General features: G+C 41.1%; 1 protein-coding gene across 1 annotated transcript in view; it reads right to left on the reverse strand.

Annotated features, from left to right (window-relative positions):
- The window catches only part of pdss2 (prenyl (decaprenyl) diphosphate synthase, subunit 2), a 33,316-nt gene that overhangs the window by 10,975 nt on the left and 6,043 nt on the right, over window positions 1-16,298 (reverse strand). The window contains exons 2-3 of the mRNA XM_026151077.2: window positions 13,751-13,885; window positions 6,269-6,467 (exon numbers count right to left, since the gene is read on the reverse strand). Coding sequence (XP_026006862.1) covers window positions 6,269-6,467; window positions 13,751-13,885 — 334 coding nt within the window. The remainder of the gene's footprint in view (window positions 1-6,268; window positions 6,468-13,750; window positions 13,886-16,298) is intronic.

A 16,298-nucleotide genomic window follows, 5' to 3' on the forward strand; every position in this document is an offset into this window, starting at 1 on the left:
TGTTTATGTCTGGATCTATTGAATGAGTAAAAGAAAAAAGAAAAAAAGGCAGACCATGTCTCCGTCCTTCATTCACAGCCACAGAACAGCGTGGACAGTGGAGACGGGGCCACGCCTGTTACAGTTCAGATGAATGAGGTTAAATTTAGAGCTCCTTCAGCTCATCCCAGACATCCTTGGTTCATCAGAAAAGTCTGGTGACGCTGGCTGCTCCGTCAGCCTCGCAATGTCCTTTGGGTAACTGAATCCACTAGGGGAAAATATTGAGGAAACCTGAGCTTCGCCCACAGACCTGGAAGGACAATGTGCCTACAGTATTACCAGATGTGGTGTCTCTGCCTGGCCTGCGTTGGGAAGTGGGGGCCAGTGGGGGGCTTTTTTTGGAAAGTATCAGATCATCTCTCCCCCTGCCTCCCCCTTACTCCATTCCCAAATCTAGCCAGATCGTGTTTTGCCGACAGGTCTGCGAGGGGGAAGAAACCGGAGCTCCACGGGAAGATTATTTTACAGTTTATACAAGTAGTGGCATAGGTTTTCTCTCAAGGCCACGACATATAATCTCCATCGCTCTCAGTGCCTTAAAAGAAAAAAAAAAAGCCTGGTTTATGAGAAAAACTTTAAAAGCTACAGGAAACACTCATCTGTTACCCTGCACCTTCAATATTTAACAACAGACTCAACTGCACAGTTTAGCTGTTAAAGGGCTGTAAATATCCGGCTGTTAACAGATTTTAACGGTGAAAAGCAAAATGTCTTATAGCCTTCACTGCATTAGCCTTGGAGTAATTATAAGTTTGAAAATGCAACAGCATATTTGTTAGTTTTTTTTTTCTTTCAGGTAAAACAAAGAGGATACAGGATTAAGAGTAAATCTTTACAAACTCTACAAAAAACAGGAAAAATATATGCAAAAATGAAAATGTTAGAGTGGCAATTCTCATGCCATTTTCTAGAAATACGATACTGCGTCTCTCCTGTACAACAGTTCCAACTGGGGTTTTTTTGCAAATTCCAAAAACTGCAGTTCCTCAAATGTCCTCTTGGGGCTGGCTCCAAAAGGGAGTCGATCCACATAGATTCCCATGTTAAACTGAGCACTTCGCAGCAGAAGTAGACATGATTAAAACCTGCAACAACCATAAAACAGTTTCAGCTAACTTACACTTTCATAACAAATTTATTTCATAATTCATCCATTTAAACTGTATCAGTGCTTAATGTTTGAAATTTTGGGTGTTGGGGTTACTTTAAGTGACAGGTTGGCACTGTTAGCTTTCTGCGAGGCTTTACCTCCACTCTCACCAATCTGAATTACTCAACAACGTTTGTTGCATTTGTGCCTTTTTGAGCATTTTAGTGCAGTTATCTGACAACAGCATAGCTTGCTGTCTGGTTAATTGCACTAACAGAGTGGCCAGGCAGATTAGTTCTAAAGCGTATAGTCAGATTTATATACGTGACATGAATGTTTCAGCTCCTATATGAACTCACAGCACCTGCTGCAGTTTTCCGTTAGGATTTAATGTATTATACTGTTCACGACAAGCAGTGCTGATGAACCTATTAAAAGTGGACTTGCATTTACTGTGCATCCTTCTAACTCACAGTTCTAATCATACGAATCATTTATATTATAATACAACAACTAATAACGCACAGCTGACACTAATCAACAGAGTAAATCCGCATTCATGGAATTACACAACCAAATGGTATAATGGGTATGCTAAATGGTCAAGTGATGCTCCAGAGTAACTTGCGACAAATAAAAGGAGCTGTTTCGGATTTAAAGAATGAGATTCATTTAGCTTCATTTCTTGTGCTCTCGTCCCCTCAGACTCAGGCAGCTCCTCACACACAGCGACAGGAAAGCAGGTGAGGTAAAGATAACACGTTACTCGAGGCTAACAGGTGTTTTTCCTGACAACAGAATAATTTGTGCAACAAATGCTTTAAGAATAAGTCAAAATTTAGTTTGTTTTAAAGCTGTAGCTCTGCTCTGGAAACATTAATGCTAACGAGACAGATGTTGGCTTTGTGCAACAGCTGCTGCACATCCAAATATAACAGGCAGCATTTTAAGTAATGCCTCTATAGGCCTGTGCCAAATATTTTATTTTTCTTAATAAAATTTGAGGGATTAGTTTTAGTTGAGTATTTTATTCATGTTTTATGTCTTTTTAAAGTATTTTGGGGGCTTTTTGTGCTTTAGGCTGACCCCGGATGTTGGATGGATTCAAACTTGGGCCTCTGCTAAAGCCTTACAGCACATGGATCACCTGCTCAACCCGATGAACTGAGCTGGCTTCTCGTTTTATGTATTTATTATGATATTAAATTACTATTTTTTAATTCTAGAGACTCTTGATACAGAAAAGTAAATGTAAACATATTTAAAGACCAATTTTGCAAAAGAAATATTTAATAATAATAATAATAATAATAATAATATGTGATATATTGTGGAACAGGTTAGCAGGAAAGACCAGACCTCCCTCTCCCTAGCCACGTCCTTCAGCCTATCTGAGGAGACAGTGACGTGCGCCCAAGCCAGGTGTGAGATCTCATGGGCTCCACCAAGTAGGAAAACCCAGAACACCTTACCAAGGAGGCCCCAGTCAGATTCCTGAACCATGTGGCGGAGTAGCAGTGACTCAGTAGTAGTAGCTCCTCCCCCTATTGCTAAGGGAGAGTCCAACAACCCTTCATAGGAAGTTCATCTGTAATCATGCTCTTTAGGTCACTATGCAACTGAGCCCTGACCTGGACCTTATTCCTGCTGCTTCACTCTCAGGTGCAAAGCAGCAAAGTATGAGGGCGTCACATGGTGAGGGCAACAGAACCACATCATCCACAAAAATGAGAGACTCGATTCTGAGGTCACCAAAGTTTCAACTTTCTACACTTGGCTACATTTGAAATTCTGCCCATAAGAATTATGCACATGGAGCAGCAAAAACCATTAAAAAATACACAGATAACACAGATTTTTCTTTTTCACCAGTGCTGATTTAATTAAGTATAATTAGGTGGACTTGGAAGTCATTTGAGTAGTAGAAACCACTCAAATAAATGCATAAAACGATGTATAAACGTAGATGCATATGTATAAAAGTAAAACAAACAAACAAACAACAACAATCTGATATAAAAACATCAGACTAAGGATGTAAAAATTTCTTCAGGTAAAAATTACAGTCAAAGAAATTAACTGTGCTTTACTTTTCCAATAAATTAAACAGAGCAGAGCTCAACACCAAAATCCAGCCCAAACTAAACCACATTTCTGTACCTTCAGCTCAGCATTATGGACTCATCTCTGCTGTTTACAATAATCTCATTTCCACTGTGTTCCAACCAGAGAAAAAGGCTGAAAATATGAGCATCAGTGCATGCTGTGGTGTGGTTTCCCCTTGGTTCATTTTGTTTTGCTAACCTTTTCAAACATGAGTAACTGTGAGCTATCAGATGTCCATCTCCTTATTACCTCTAAAAACTTCCACTACGGGGGATGCTTCCTGTGGTTGCTTCAGATTGCAGGCTTGTTTGGGAGAAAGAAAAAAAAAAAAAAAAAAAAGGTTAATACTCTCCAGCATTGCTCTGTGGTAATTTAGTGCTAGCTGAGTATGAATGGCATTGTTCTCACCTTGAAAATGAACAATGCTAAAGGAAAATGTGCTGTAAGCGTTCAGTTTAATCAATGCCAATGTGCTTGGCTTGAATGCACGCTTAATAGGATTAAATCATCGTTAGTTTGAGTCATCAGCAGATCTGCCATCATTTCATTCTCACTGTGTTTTTCTTCATCTTCCAGGGAAACAACAATATCAGTTCCATTACTGTAATTTGTAGCTTAGCCACAGAGTGTCTATTATCTCTTAGTATTGTTACAGAGCCAATTAGCACTATTAAGGAAGCACCACACCTTTAGAATTATCTGTAACTGATCAAGGAAAGGTTGGTTTATAACTCCCTCTGTGTTTCTTATACAACAAGCACTACTGGGAACCTACAACATATGCCTGCGTGTGCTGAAAAAGAAGCATCAGGGAAGGCGGCAAGGGCTGGTCCGGTTGATGGCACGGGAGGGGGAGATGGTTATTTTGATCCACTCAGGCAACTGCATTCTGAGGCAGCAGCGTGGTGACAGCATCTGTCAACGAGGGGTTACCAGGCTACGCAGCAGATATGATCTCAGATGCTCTCACAAGGCTGCTCCCACACCAACGTCAAAAGATTAAAACTATAACTAGTTTATATGCTTGATAACCTCGTTACCAGCATGTAGCAAAGACTGACACTTGCACCTCAAATATGCTGCTAGGAAGATCCATGTTTGAAGGAGTTTGAGGATGAAAGCCCCTCCAGGTGGCCAGATGATTACCGTGTGAAACATGAAGTTATTAGAATAACAGCTGAATTGTCAAGAAAAGGGACCACCTGCTGAGAATCTAGGAACCAGGAAAAGATCAGGTCTCACCTGTGTCTCATCACACATCCTTGAATTTCAAAACTTGTCATGCTTGCCAAGCAGTGTCTGCTCACTAAAACAATGCTATGAGAAAGTGTTACCATTAGCCAAGTTGTAGTTGTAATAGAAGTTATTCCTCCACTTAAACTGCTGGAGTGCACGCCCTCTTTCTTAGCCTGCAAAAACTGAGATGAATTTCTTGAAATTTGTTGGAAAGTTGAAGGATGTGTCAAAGAAAGACAATTAAGTCATTTAATTCTGTTTCAGATCTTCAAAATGACAAAAAAGCCCCCCCCCCCCAAATTAGCAGTGAAGAACCGTTCTATCCCACTATGTCTGAACTAAAGCTTTGGTTTTCTAGAACCATTTAACCCCAGGGTGCCAAAAACGGCCCGCCAAAGGATCCAGTCTGGGTTTGCAGCGCTGAAAATCACAGACGGAGGAAAAAAATGTGGAAGTTTTTCTAGTACTTTGCATCATCACTAGAACGACTGAAAGACCTCACATATAGTCTGCTACACTGCACACAAGTGATGTGGTTAAGCCAAGAACCAATGCCAGTGTATTTTATTTTTAAATAACTGGAATGACTCAAAGTGGAAAAAATGCATATTGTTCAAATTGCTCTTCGTGTTTTGCAAATAAAAAACAGTTCATTAAATGTGAACATTTTCACATGGACCTTTACACTTAAACAAAAGAGGAAAATCTGAAGAAGTCTGCGGGCCCTGAACTAAAATTAATTTGACAGCCCTGATTTAACTAAAAAGGTGCCCGATGGGTAAACCACTGTCTTTACGATTATCGTTTGTGTCACGTCAAACAAACACATTGAACACATTTCATCTCACAGTTGCAAAGCTCTGATATTTAAAAATAGAACGTTCACTACACTATGCACATGTGTGCACACAAAAAATCTAAATGAACAGTTGTTCATTTAAATGCTTGAAATCCTTAGGCATATGTCCTATGATGCAACTTGTGCTGTAGCTTGAAGTGAACTATAGAAATATAGCTTCGCATTTTGGCAACGCAACCATGACTGTGATGGATCCGCTTGCTAGTAATACGCCATGTGAGCAGTCTACTGAAAAGCAAAAGCAAAAAGCTTTTTTCCTCTCATTTCTTTTGCTCTAGTGATCTGGGTTAGATTCAATTGATTTTGAGTCGTTTCTCTCTCTCCAGCTCTTCAGTAAAAGGGAATATTCTGTAATATTTATTAGTTCCATGTCCAACATGATCTGCTCTGTTTTGTCAGCCCAGGTTCAACACAGGACTACAAATCAAGCTTTTTTCAGGACTTTTTTCCTTTCCCATTTTCTTTAGTTGACAAACTCTTCTCCGATTGGTATCTGATTCTTCAACTGATAATGCTGACATTAATCAAAAACAATATTAGGAGATGATTCAAAAGGTCTGGGATGAAGCTAGGCTTTCTAGGCTTTCAGGCCCTAACCCTGGGATAGGATGTAAAGGACTATAGGAAAGGAATTGGGAGCAGTAAGCAGGCAAAATGAAAAACATGACATTAAAGCAGATTAACACAAATAAATGAATATCAGGATTGCATCACCTTGAATAAGAATTAGCAAAACTGCTAAAAATGTGTTTTATTGAATACATTTCATGTCTACAAAGAGATGACTGAGAGAAAAGATGTTGGTATGAAGTCTGGCACTGATACGTGAGGCTCTCGGGACCTCGAAGGGCTCATACTGAGCAGCCCTTCCCCCTGAAATCAGTCATGTCAGGTCAAATATTTCTCAGGAGAAGTGTTAGTGACGGACAGGATACCTTAGTGTTGTTGAGCTGGGCCAGTCCCGTGCAAGCATTGGCCAGCAGAAAGTCGCCGCTCAGAACAGCCATCTTATTCCCAAACTGCATGTCCTTCAGCGGGCCGTCTGAGTCCGTCCACTCCTTCAAGTTAACAATCCCACGATGCACCAGGAAGGCTGTGTGGATCAACTCTGTGATTTCTGCCAGGTTCCTCTGACTGTGAGACAGAAATCCCCCCACCAAAAACAACAATAAATCTAAAAATCACAGCTTTGTCGTCAGCAGCTTTTAAAATAGGCGTTCCTGAGGTTTGACAGTTAGAGAGCTTTTTGACAGAAACATTTTTATTGTCTTCGAGTCGGCAAAGTTTGAAAACTCATTCAAGCATTACCGCAGAGGTATGCTGATCACAAAGAAATCGGTCAAAACAAAGGACTTATGGGTTTCTTGATCTTCCACGTTCAGAAAAGGAAAACCATCTATTCAACCAATAAAGCGCCAATATTCAGGAGCTGCAGTCCTTTCACTTCAATCAAACACTTATAAAAAGAGAGGGTCTCTAAAATGTGTCAAACCATTAAATGGGACGAATTTTTAAAATGTGCCATTACCCATTGATTTGGATGTGCTAAGTCCAAATAAGATGATTAAAACAACTGACTGCAGATGTTGCCCAGCACTTTCACATCTGTTGCATTTTTTATGTTATTTAAATAAAGCTGACTTGATTGGCTATTAGATGAGTTTTAATCATAAATTACAAGCATATGTTTTCTCATCTGTTCTTTATTATGTAACAAATTAAGACATTTGTGGAGAAAAATGAATAAAGCCCTATATTAGCAGTTTAGCTTAGCTTTAGATCCACTGATAAAAAACTGTACTGAATTTAATAAAGGATGTGTTTGCAGTCACCACAGTGATTGCATTGTCGGCTACGACTCTGAACTCCAATACAAAGTCAGACAGGCACCACGCAGATATTTGGTAAATTAAAAAGCCAATATACCGGCTCACATGTTTTTCCTTTCAGACACACAGAAGTTTGTTAATCATTAGTCTGTACTTAGACAAATTACACTAAGAAGGTCGAATCCAAGGTCTGCGTCTTTTCTGGTTGTAGTTATGAGCTTTTGGTCTTACACCCGACCTGGTAGCACATCATGAAAACCAGAGCCAGTGGTCCAATATTAGAAATGTTTTATTACGTATATTTCTGAAACATTTTGGCTGTAGACCACCAAGATTTGAAACCCACGAGGAACTGTGGGAGATACATTTTCCCATCGGCTTCTATATTAATGGACGTTTTGGAACCATAGGAGCCCCCCTCCCCGCGCTGGTCATCAAAAACAACGCAACTTTAAGTACTTCTTTTATATACAGTCTACGTCAGAAACGAGCCTTTTCAGCCTTCTTCCTTTTCCCTTTAAGCCACTATTACCCTGATTGGTTGCCCTTTCTGTTCAGTGTGCCAGAGACGAGCAACGATATTAGGTACATCTCCCGACTTCAACAGCCTACAGATCCAAATGCAGAAAAAAAAAAATGTCTGCATACGCTGATCTTATTATATGAATCTTTGGCCATGTTTAATACGAGCATCCACTGTTGTAGCTGTATAAATATATGACATAAATTATGGATAAGTATAATAGGTCCCCTTTAAAATCGGAGTCGGTATCCTCAAGGGCATAAAGCAGCAGATATATCAGACATTTTGCTGCACAGCACGTCAGTGGTTGTGTTAAAAAAAGAAATTAGGCTTATCATTAGCAAATAACAGCCTTTCTTGATTATGAGAGAAAAGACATAAACGTGGTCTTTGAATAGAGCCTTTCAGCGCAGCCTTGGGGAGGATATAATCAAATGTTGATTCAGTCATTGGTGGGGGATAATTAGGCCCCTCTCCATATGGAAGGAGCTCGCCATGCTGTGACAGGAGGGATCCATCCAGACAGGGTCGGGTGCACTGATAGCCACTTACGACCTTCTTTCAGCCGCCATGAGGACCTGATGAGCCGGTCGTCGGCTTTGAGCTTCAACTCCTTCCTAAAGACACACTCACACACACACACACACTTGTAGCCAGGTAATTGCCGTGTTCGACGACGGTGAAGGAAAAGATGTGATTAAAATTCAATAATGTCATCTATTTTGCCTCTCAATCACACCCATTGTCTGGTTGGTTTCTCTGCTCGGTGACGCAGAGCAACAACACAGAATGAGAAGTTAATAAGTTCAGGGTTTAAATAAGAGGAAATTAACAGATTGACAGGCTCGTGTTCTCAAGGTGCCTTGAAGTGATGGCTACGCTCGGTGGGCTGCACGAGGAAGACTCATTGTTTCAACAAGAGGAACAAGAAAAAGAGCCGGGGCTGATTCTGGATCGCAAAAACAACAGGCTAAAATTTATTCCAAGTCATCTTACGGTGACCCTTTTCTTTGCTTTTTCACTTGAACTAAGAGAGAGCCAAGAGACCGTCTACTCAAGCTCCACAGGGATACAGCAAAATAATATACAATACCCGACAAATGGTCATTGACACAGAGAAAAAAGCAGCCCCTTTAGCCTTGGTTAAATCAATATACAAGAGTTTCTCTGCTGAAACCGGCTTTAAAAATGTCACTTTATGATTCTCACTTCAGAGCCTATTTGGCCAACCTTAAAGTGACTTTATTTAATGAAGCAGCTCATTTTATGCTTGTTTATGAATAAAAAATCCAGACAGCAATGTCAGTTTAAGTCTACTAAGTTAAAAAACAAACAAACAACAACTTAGCAATCGAGACACATTACAGTTTTTAAACAGAGTGACATTTTTGTCAGAGCCGTTCTTTATTTTGAAAACACTGAAACAAAACTATTTATGAATTTATCATTTTTATTTCAGTGCATAATTGTTTCAAGTAAAGTAACAATCTGGGAAAAATTTATTTTATCAGATTTTCCGAAGTACACTACACAAGAAAAAATTCTTTAACCGTAAAGGGGCAAAAAACAAAACAAAAAACTCCCATCATGTTAATACGTGAATAAAAATTTAAGTCTTAAGTTTTTCAGGAAAACATATTATGCTCATTTTATTTCCTAAACAGCCAGCAGGGGGCGACTCTCCTACCTAAAAAAACAGTAAAAGGATGTAGAGGTCTGCAGGCAAAACAACCCCACTTTTTATTTTACTTCCTGATTACTTGAAGTTTATGGTCTTAATTGCTTGTCTTGCAAATTTTTTCATGATAATGGTCATTTTGAAAATCGCTGCCCTATTTAGAGTAAAAGAGCTGATTTGGGTTGTTTTTTTATTCTTCAAAAATCCACAAATATTATATCAAGCTACAGCAACATTTTCAGTACTTACCTAGAAGTCCTTCAAGTTAAATCACCTGTCAGTGGAGACCCAGACCTGGGCATGGATTGGTCCCCCACTTTGTCTCACATCCCCGCAGCAGCATTTTTCATTTCTGCTACATTGACCGTTACAAAAGGCCTCCACCAGTGGACAAGTTGCATGATGGTGCAGGTGTGAGTTTAGTGAACAAAAAGAAAAAAAATAATGTCTATAAATCATGCAGTATTTATCCAACCCAGGTATTTTCTACAAATATTCTTGATGTTTTATTCATGGAAGTAGATCAGTTTTTTAGTTTGTGCTTTTTTGTATTGGTTTGTTTCTGGATGCTTATTTTGATTATATACATAAAAAGGTTGCTGGAAGAAAAAACTATCTATTTATATTTTAAGGCCAAACAAGAGATCTTTGAAAAGGTGAAGGGAGTTGCTAAAAAAAGAAAATATAAAAGATTTGAATCTGGCAGATGATCGATCAGATTGAATTAATGTAGATAATTAATTTCCCAATGTGGTTCAATGCAAAATGTTTAATTGGTGAGAATTCATTTTTTTCTTTTAGAGATAATATTATTATTATTATTTATCGTTTTAACTTCTAACAGCAGTGGAAGAAAATGAGGAAACCCAAAATGAAACTCCTGCACAAAGTACCAGAACCCCCCTGTCAGTCGAACTCCGGTGCATACAAATTCCCACTCTCCACTCTGCCAGACCTGATCAGCAGCAGTAGAGCTTGGGGAGGAAAAAGGGGGACAAGGGGGCCGATGTATAAATAGCTTTGGTGCCCAGTTGCATAGCAACCGATGCCATCTTGCAGAGGTGTAACGCCCCTCACCACGCCCCTTGTCCTGACTGTTCTGTTCAATTTCCTCCCTCCGCAGTCTGCCTCGCCATCAAACACTGCCTTGCAGATCTGTGTGCGTCCCTGTGTGCGATTTAAAGAGGTGGCCTGTCCATCACACGGCCTGCATGATGCACAGTAGCATGGTTTTCATTTGTCACAAAAAATTAAGAGGTGTGGTGGGTACAAGTTGGACTGTACATGTATGTGCCTGTGTTTCTATCCATCTATCTATCTATCATGGTGGTGCTCTGGTGAATCATCAGTGTCAGGCAGCAGAGTGGGAAATGTTTTACAAATGCTGCCTGTCAGGAGGGAGGAGACCATCCCCCGGAGGTTTCAATCACCCCCCAAACCCGCCCCACCCTGACTCCCTCCATCCTTCCATCTCGCCATCAGCAGAGGTGCTAATGAGCTCATGAGAGGTGGGGGCAGAGAAAGAGAGAGAGAGAGAGAGAGAGAAGAGGCAAAATAGTGCAAATGAGGTGATCAAGTCATGCTCTGTGTGTGTGTGTGTGTTTGGGTTCGGACCATCTATCACGCAAGTGAGAGAATGCAGCATGTTGGATTCGGTGATCCGGTGTCACAGGGATGTAACACGAGGTGACTGTGTAGAAACTCGCGGCCTTGCAGACCGAACGGGGCTGGGCTCGAGCTCCTCCACAACGCCTGGCTTATTTCAATTAGTTCTAATATTAGGATGTTTCTGCACAGACGCGGCTCCACTGCACACATGTGCCTGGTGCCAGCTTGCAGTAAGAAAGGAGGCTTTCAGGCTCCCAGCACATAGCCACGCCAAACACAGCAGTCACTTCTGGAAACCACTTGGCACACACCCACACCCCTGTTCTGAGCTGCATGCTGCTAGTTGGATATGTGTGTGGAAGCCTGAGAGGACTGTGGAGCACTGCCTAAAGTATTTTAGCATCAGAGCATCAACACCACATTAAACACTTTTTATTTAAATATGTAAAATAAACTGCTGTGTTAAGTTTGTGATTTTGTTGAGCCATTTTATTGCATTTACACCATATTTAGACTTAACAGTCTGCAGCTGCTCCCTGAGGCTTTATTGCTCATTTTAAAGAACTCTAAACAACTGAGACTGAACACCTCCAGTCTGGAAACCAAGGCTGAAACTCCCTCCATCTCAAAGCAGTTTGCCAGAGTAATTGATGGCATTTTGTTGAGAACATGAATATGATGATTTCAGTTTAATACGTATTTGCGAAGATATGCCAGATTCATACTCTGGGGAGCAAATTTATATGAATCGTGTACCAATCTTAGTTTAATACTAAAATTTAACTTCTAATTAATGCCAGAATTATGGACGTCTGTAACATTTTTTTAAAGCTATGACACTCAAATGGCTAACAGTGGCAAACCAACCCAATGGGGATGACTGGTTAGAGTGCATACAACCTGGGTGCAAGGTGGTAAACCCAGAAGCTCCAGCAGCCAAGAGGATGGAGGATTTGGTCCAAGCGCTACTGGAATATGATATTATTATATACTACCTGGGCTGTGGCATATATAAGCCTAAAAATATAATCTTCACCTCTCATGACCAGTGACAGCGGGGAGTTTCAGCCCAACTTAATAAGCAGACATAATAGAGCTAAAACAGTAATACTGAATAATCTTTGCACCTGTTCCCTTTCTTAAAAGCTTTAAAATTATTTATAGTATTAGCTGTTCTTCTAAATTTGTTAGTCAAGTCCGGTTGTGAAAGCCTCACACCGCAAGCTCATTGGCTATAAACTGGCATTTGCTATGTTGCTAGCCAGTAAGCATACCCATAATCCTCTTTTTCTATCGAGCAATGACGAGCTGGTCCTGGTGTTTCTTTCTGGGTTTTTTTTCCCTGGTCCTGGTGTCTCTAAACCAGGAAAGGAAGAAATAGAGATTCTGGGTTCATCCGATTCTCAGGAAGCTGTATTACGAATGCTTTTGCAATATTTCAGGATGTGTGAGCTATTGTTTGCAGAGTCTAGCTGTGTGTCCGAGGTAAACCAGTAATATTTTACTATTTCCATGTCATTGTGTGTTCAGTACCAGTACGTCTGGTCCGATTGGACAGATCTGTTTATTTGGGTTTGAAAAATTTGAAATGAGCTTGGTTTTTTAGACACACCTATTCTTATCTTAATTAATCAGTTTTTACAAATAAATTTTTTTAATTAAATTAAAAAAAATAATATTTGCACGAATTTTACGTGGCCGGTGTGTAAAGACCTTAACAATGACCTTTGTTTACATAATGGGCATCATGGCTTTTTTCCCCCAGTACACCGTGAAAAACAAACAAACAAGAGACTAAGCCTCAAATTTACTGAGGTCACAGTTTCTCCTCAGACTTCCATACAACCAGAAATCTTATTACAACTAGTGGAGTCTCCCCCTGTTGGGCATGAACAAGAATGCAGGTTTAAGGTATTTCAGCAGTGGCTTCACTTTTCAGTCCCAGGAGCTGCGTCTCTCTTTTACACCATCTATAGTTTCAACTGATGCCTGGGAGGCCGCTGAGCTCGTGATACACTGACTGAGAAGTGATCGTGAGCCTTTACAGAATTCCCCTTCCCTTCTTTGGCCACATTTCTTGTCTATCCCTAGACCAAAAAAAAAAAGTACTTTTTTTTTATTATCAAATTTTCATCAACAAAAGTTTTCACACCTCATGTACATTTTTCAGGCTAAAATTTCTCCCTAATGTATTTCCCCTCACAATTACCCGGAATCTAAATATAACCGAATACAATACAAAACACTTGATCTTGCAACTGCGCCTGTATTGTCTCCATATTTCATCATATTCACAGGATGATGTAGTGCTTCATTTACAGGAATTGATATGGAGGATAACCACAGAGGACGAGATAGAATTACCTGACACGAGGATTTTATTTCACTGTTTATCCTTCAGCAGCCATGTAGCAGGGACAAAAGTGGCATCGCCTTTCTCGCTCGGCTTGCCACGCACATTTATGGCTCTACGATCCATCGCTACAGATGTTCACACTGCCCACTGTTTTCCCCCCGAACAGCACATACATGAAAAGTGAAAGCCTGGCTGCCTGTGTGTGGTTACAGATTTGATTTAGCAGCCATGCAACTGCAAATGAAGGTGGAACATTTAACCTTCAATGAGAAAAACAACCAGCTGCAGTTTTCATGTTATGTATTATAAAGAAAAAAAAAAAAGCAGAGACGAGTGTTTTAATTGATATTTGCTAACCAAATCTAATTACTAATAAGCAGAGACATAATTATCACAACAGTATCACGATTTGAGGTGATTTACCTGGGGTAGATGCCACTGACCATGTCTTGGGCTAGGAGATCGGAGGCGGCGTGGCTTGGCCCTGCGGCTTTAGACAGCAGCAGGACAACCAGTCCCCTCATCTGAAGGTTGTTCTTACTGTCATAGACGAAGCCTCTGCAACGAAACAGCATCAGCATTAAAGCGCTGCCTCTCACATGCAGCACTCTTCATTGTGTGTAGTGACAACAAAAGCAGCAATGTTTTGGCAAAGACACAGAGTGTGAAGTCAGGACCAGCTGGAAGTCTATCACAGGGCAGACACGGAGCACAACCATTCACACCCATTTTTACACCTATGGCTAATCTAGAATCACCAATTAATACATGAATTTGGGATGAAGCCAGAGCGCTGGGAGGCCCCACGCAGGCAAAAGTACATCCAAAAAAGACCTCTGCCAACCAGCCGTGTTCAAACTCACAGGAAGATGTAGCAGGTACCACTTATGCTTACTCCACTTACTGATGTTTTGCAGACATGTGACCAATAACCACGTGATGTCAACTTGCCTTACATTTTCGACATGTGACAATGATGAGTGAAAAGCTCCGATCAGACAAGCCTAAAAACCTATCCTAAACCTAACCTATCTCTCTCTAATCCTAACCTCTGAGTTGGACACAAACCAGCTGCAGGCATGAGGCACAACTCCGCAGGTGAACCTGCTCCATTTTTGGTTTGCAACACAATTTTTCCACCTTGGATAGTAGTTAGTTTTTCTGCAAAATACTATGGGCAACTGTGGCAATCTGCTGGCAACCAAAGCAATGACTTTTGGTGCAACACCTTTGAATTCGATGCCACCCAGAGGAATCTGGCAAAGTGCACGTGGCGCCATCTGAATGACCTCAATATCTGCTTCACCACCACCTCGGTTTAATTCTTAGAAGGCAGTGAAAGCTAAAGTTAGGGAATATAAAGCATCATGTTCCACTGGCATGGGATGGTAATACTTTTATAAAGTTACAGTTAATAAACTTTTAATTTAAACAGCTAAAACAGAGCAGTAATTGTCTTATTATCTACTGTAATAAAGCAGATGTGCATGAGTCAGAATAATCAACATTTATCTTGGTATTTCTCTCAGTTCATCATTTGTCTAAAATAAGATGTTTTAGCTCCTCCTCCTTCTAAGATCACACTTCTTCTGATTGGTTGCCCTGCAAAAACAGTAGGTCTGCTCTCACATTCAGAGATGACCATATTTTTGATATCCCTACTGTTAGACACCCATACATGCAGCATATTTGTTTCTCTGATCAGAAGTGTTATTTATCCAACAAAGGAGCTTTTCAAAATATTGCACATTGCATGCAGCAGTAGTATCGCACTTCTGCATATTCATTTAATGCCATGTTAATTTATAGTTACTGCTAAACTTTATTCCTGAACACAGAAAATAACAAGAAAAAAATGATAATTTTTTTACTGCAGGACTTTTTTTCTTTTGGATTTGAAGGGTTGTGGTGATGGAGGTGGTCGTGGTATTCCCACCCCCTTCACCAACAATCTTCTGAGGTGTTCACAGAGGCACACGCACACCCACGAAGACACACACACAAACACACAGAGGCCAGTGGTAGCTGCTTGTGTGGTGGGCAGATTAAATATCTTTTTAGTCTCTCTGGGGAGCGGTTAGACAGAGCACCTCTAATCCTGTCCCTATGGGAGCCCCTTGTGCCATGAATCACGCTCTCGTTAGGGGCTCCGAGGCAGACGAGCAGCCACGCCCCCCTCTGCTCGAAGCCCAGACAGCGGCCTTACCAACCTCGAGCCCCCACCCTCTCTGACCCACCCCTGCGCCACAGAGGGGGGGGGGGGGGGGGCGGCGGTGGTGGCGGAGGAACCCTAGACAGATAGTGGATGTGAGAGACGGAGCATGAAGAGAGGGAGGGGACGGAGGGAGATGGAGGGAATAGAGGCCAGACAGAAATGGGAAAGCGTGAAAAGATGACAGAAGAAAGAAAGAGGAGTGATTCACAGTGTTGTGCTACCAGGAGGAAAAATGCCCCCGAGCTTTGCCCCCCCCTCCAAAAAAAAAAAGAAATAGAAAAAAAAACCCCAATCACATAAAACACCTCAGTTTCCAGAAATTTATGATGACACTGTGCAGGGCTGTCTTTCATCGCAGCTCAGAAGATTTATTTATGGCTACTTTAAATTTCTACCCAGTTGGAAAATAGTTGCTGAGACCGGGGCGCTGATGAACGCAGCAGCACGGCCCGTTGAGCTAAACCGACCAGAGAGCGAAAATTATGAAGCTGTGGAGTCCAGGGAAGCCTGTGGCCTGAGGGTGGCAGATGATTAATATTTATGTCACCATCCGCACCAGCATACATCAATCAATCACAAACGCCCTCCTGCAAAGGGTGCAAAGGGGGTGGGGCAAAAAGATGATGTGGTAGAAGAGAGCGGGAGCAGAAAGAGAGAAATGGGCTGCTGTCATTTTAAAAGGGTTGCGAACAGGTCACCACGCCTTCTGCTCTGCTACTGCAGCCCAGGAATTCGGGAACTTTAGCCACCGTCCAG

The sequence above is a fragment of the Astatotilapia calliptera genome, chromosome 19 (assembly GCF_964374335.1).
Source record: "Astatotilapia calliptera chromosome 19, fAstCal68.1, whole genome shotgun sequence".
Classification (NCBI taxonomy): Eukaryota; Metazoa; Chordata; class Actinopteri; order Cichliformes; family Cichlidae; genus Astatotilapia; species Astatotilapia calliptera.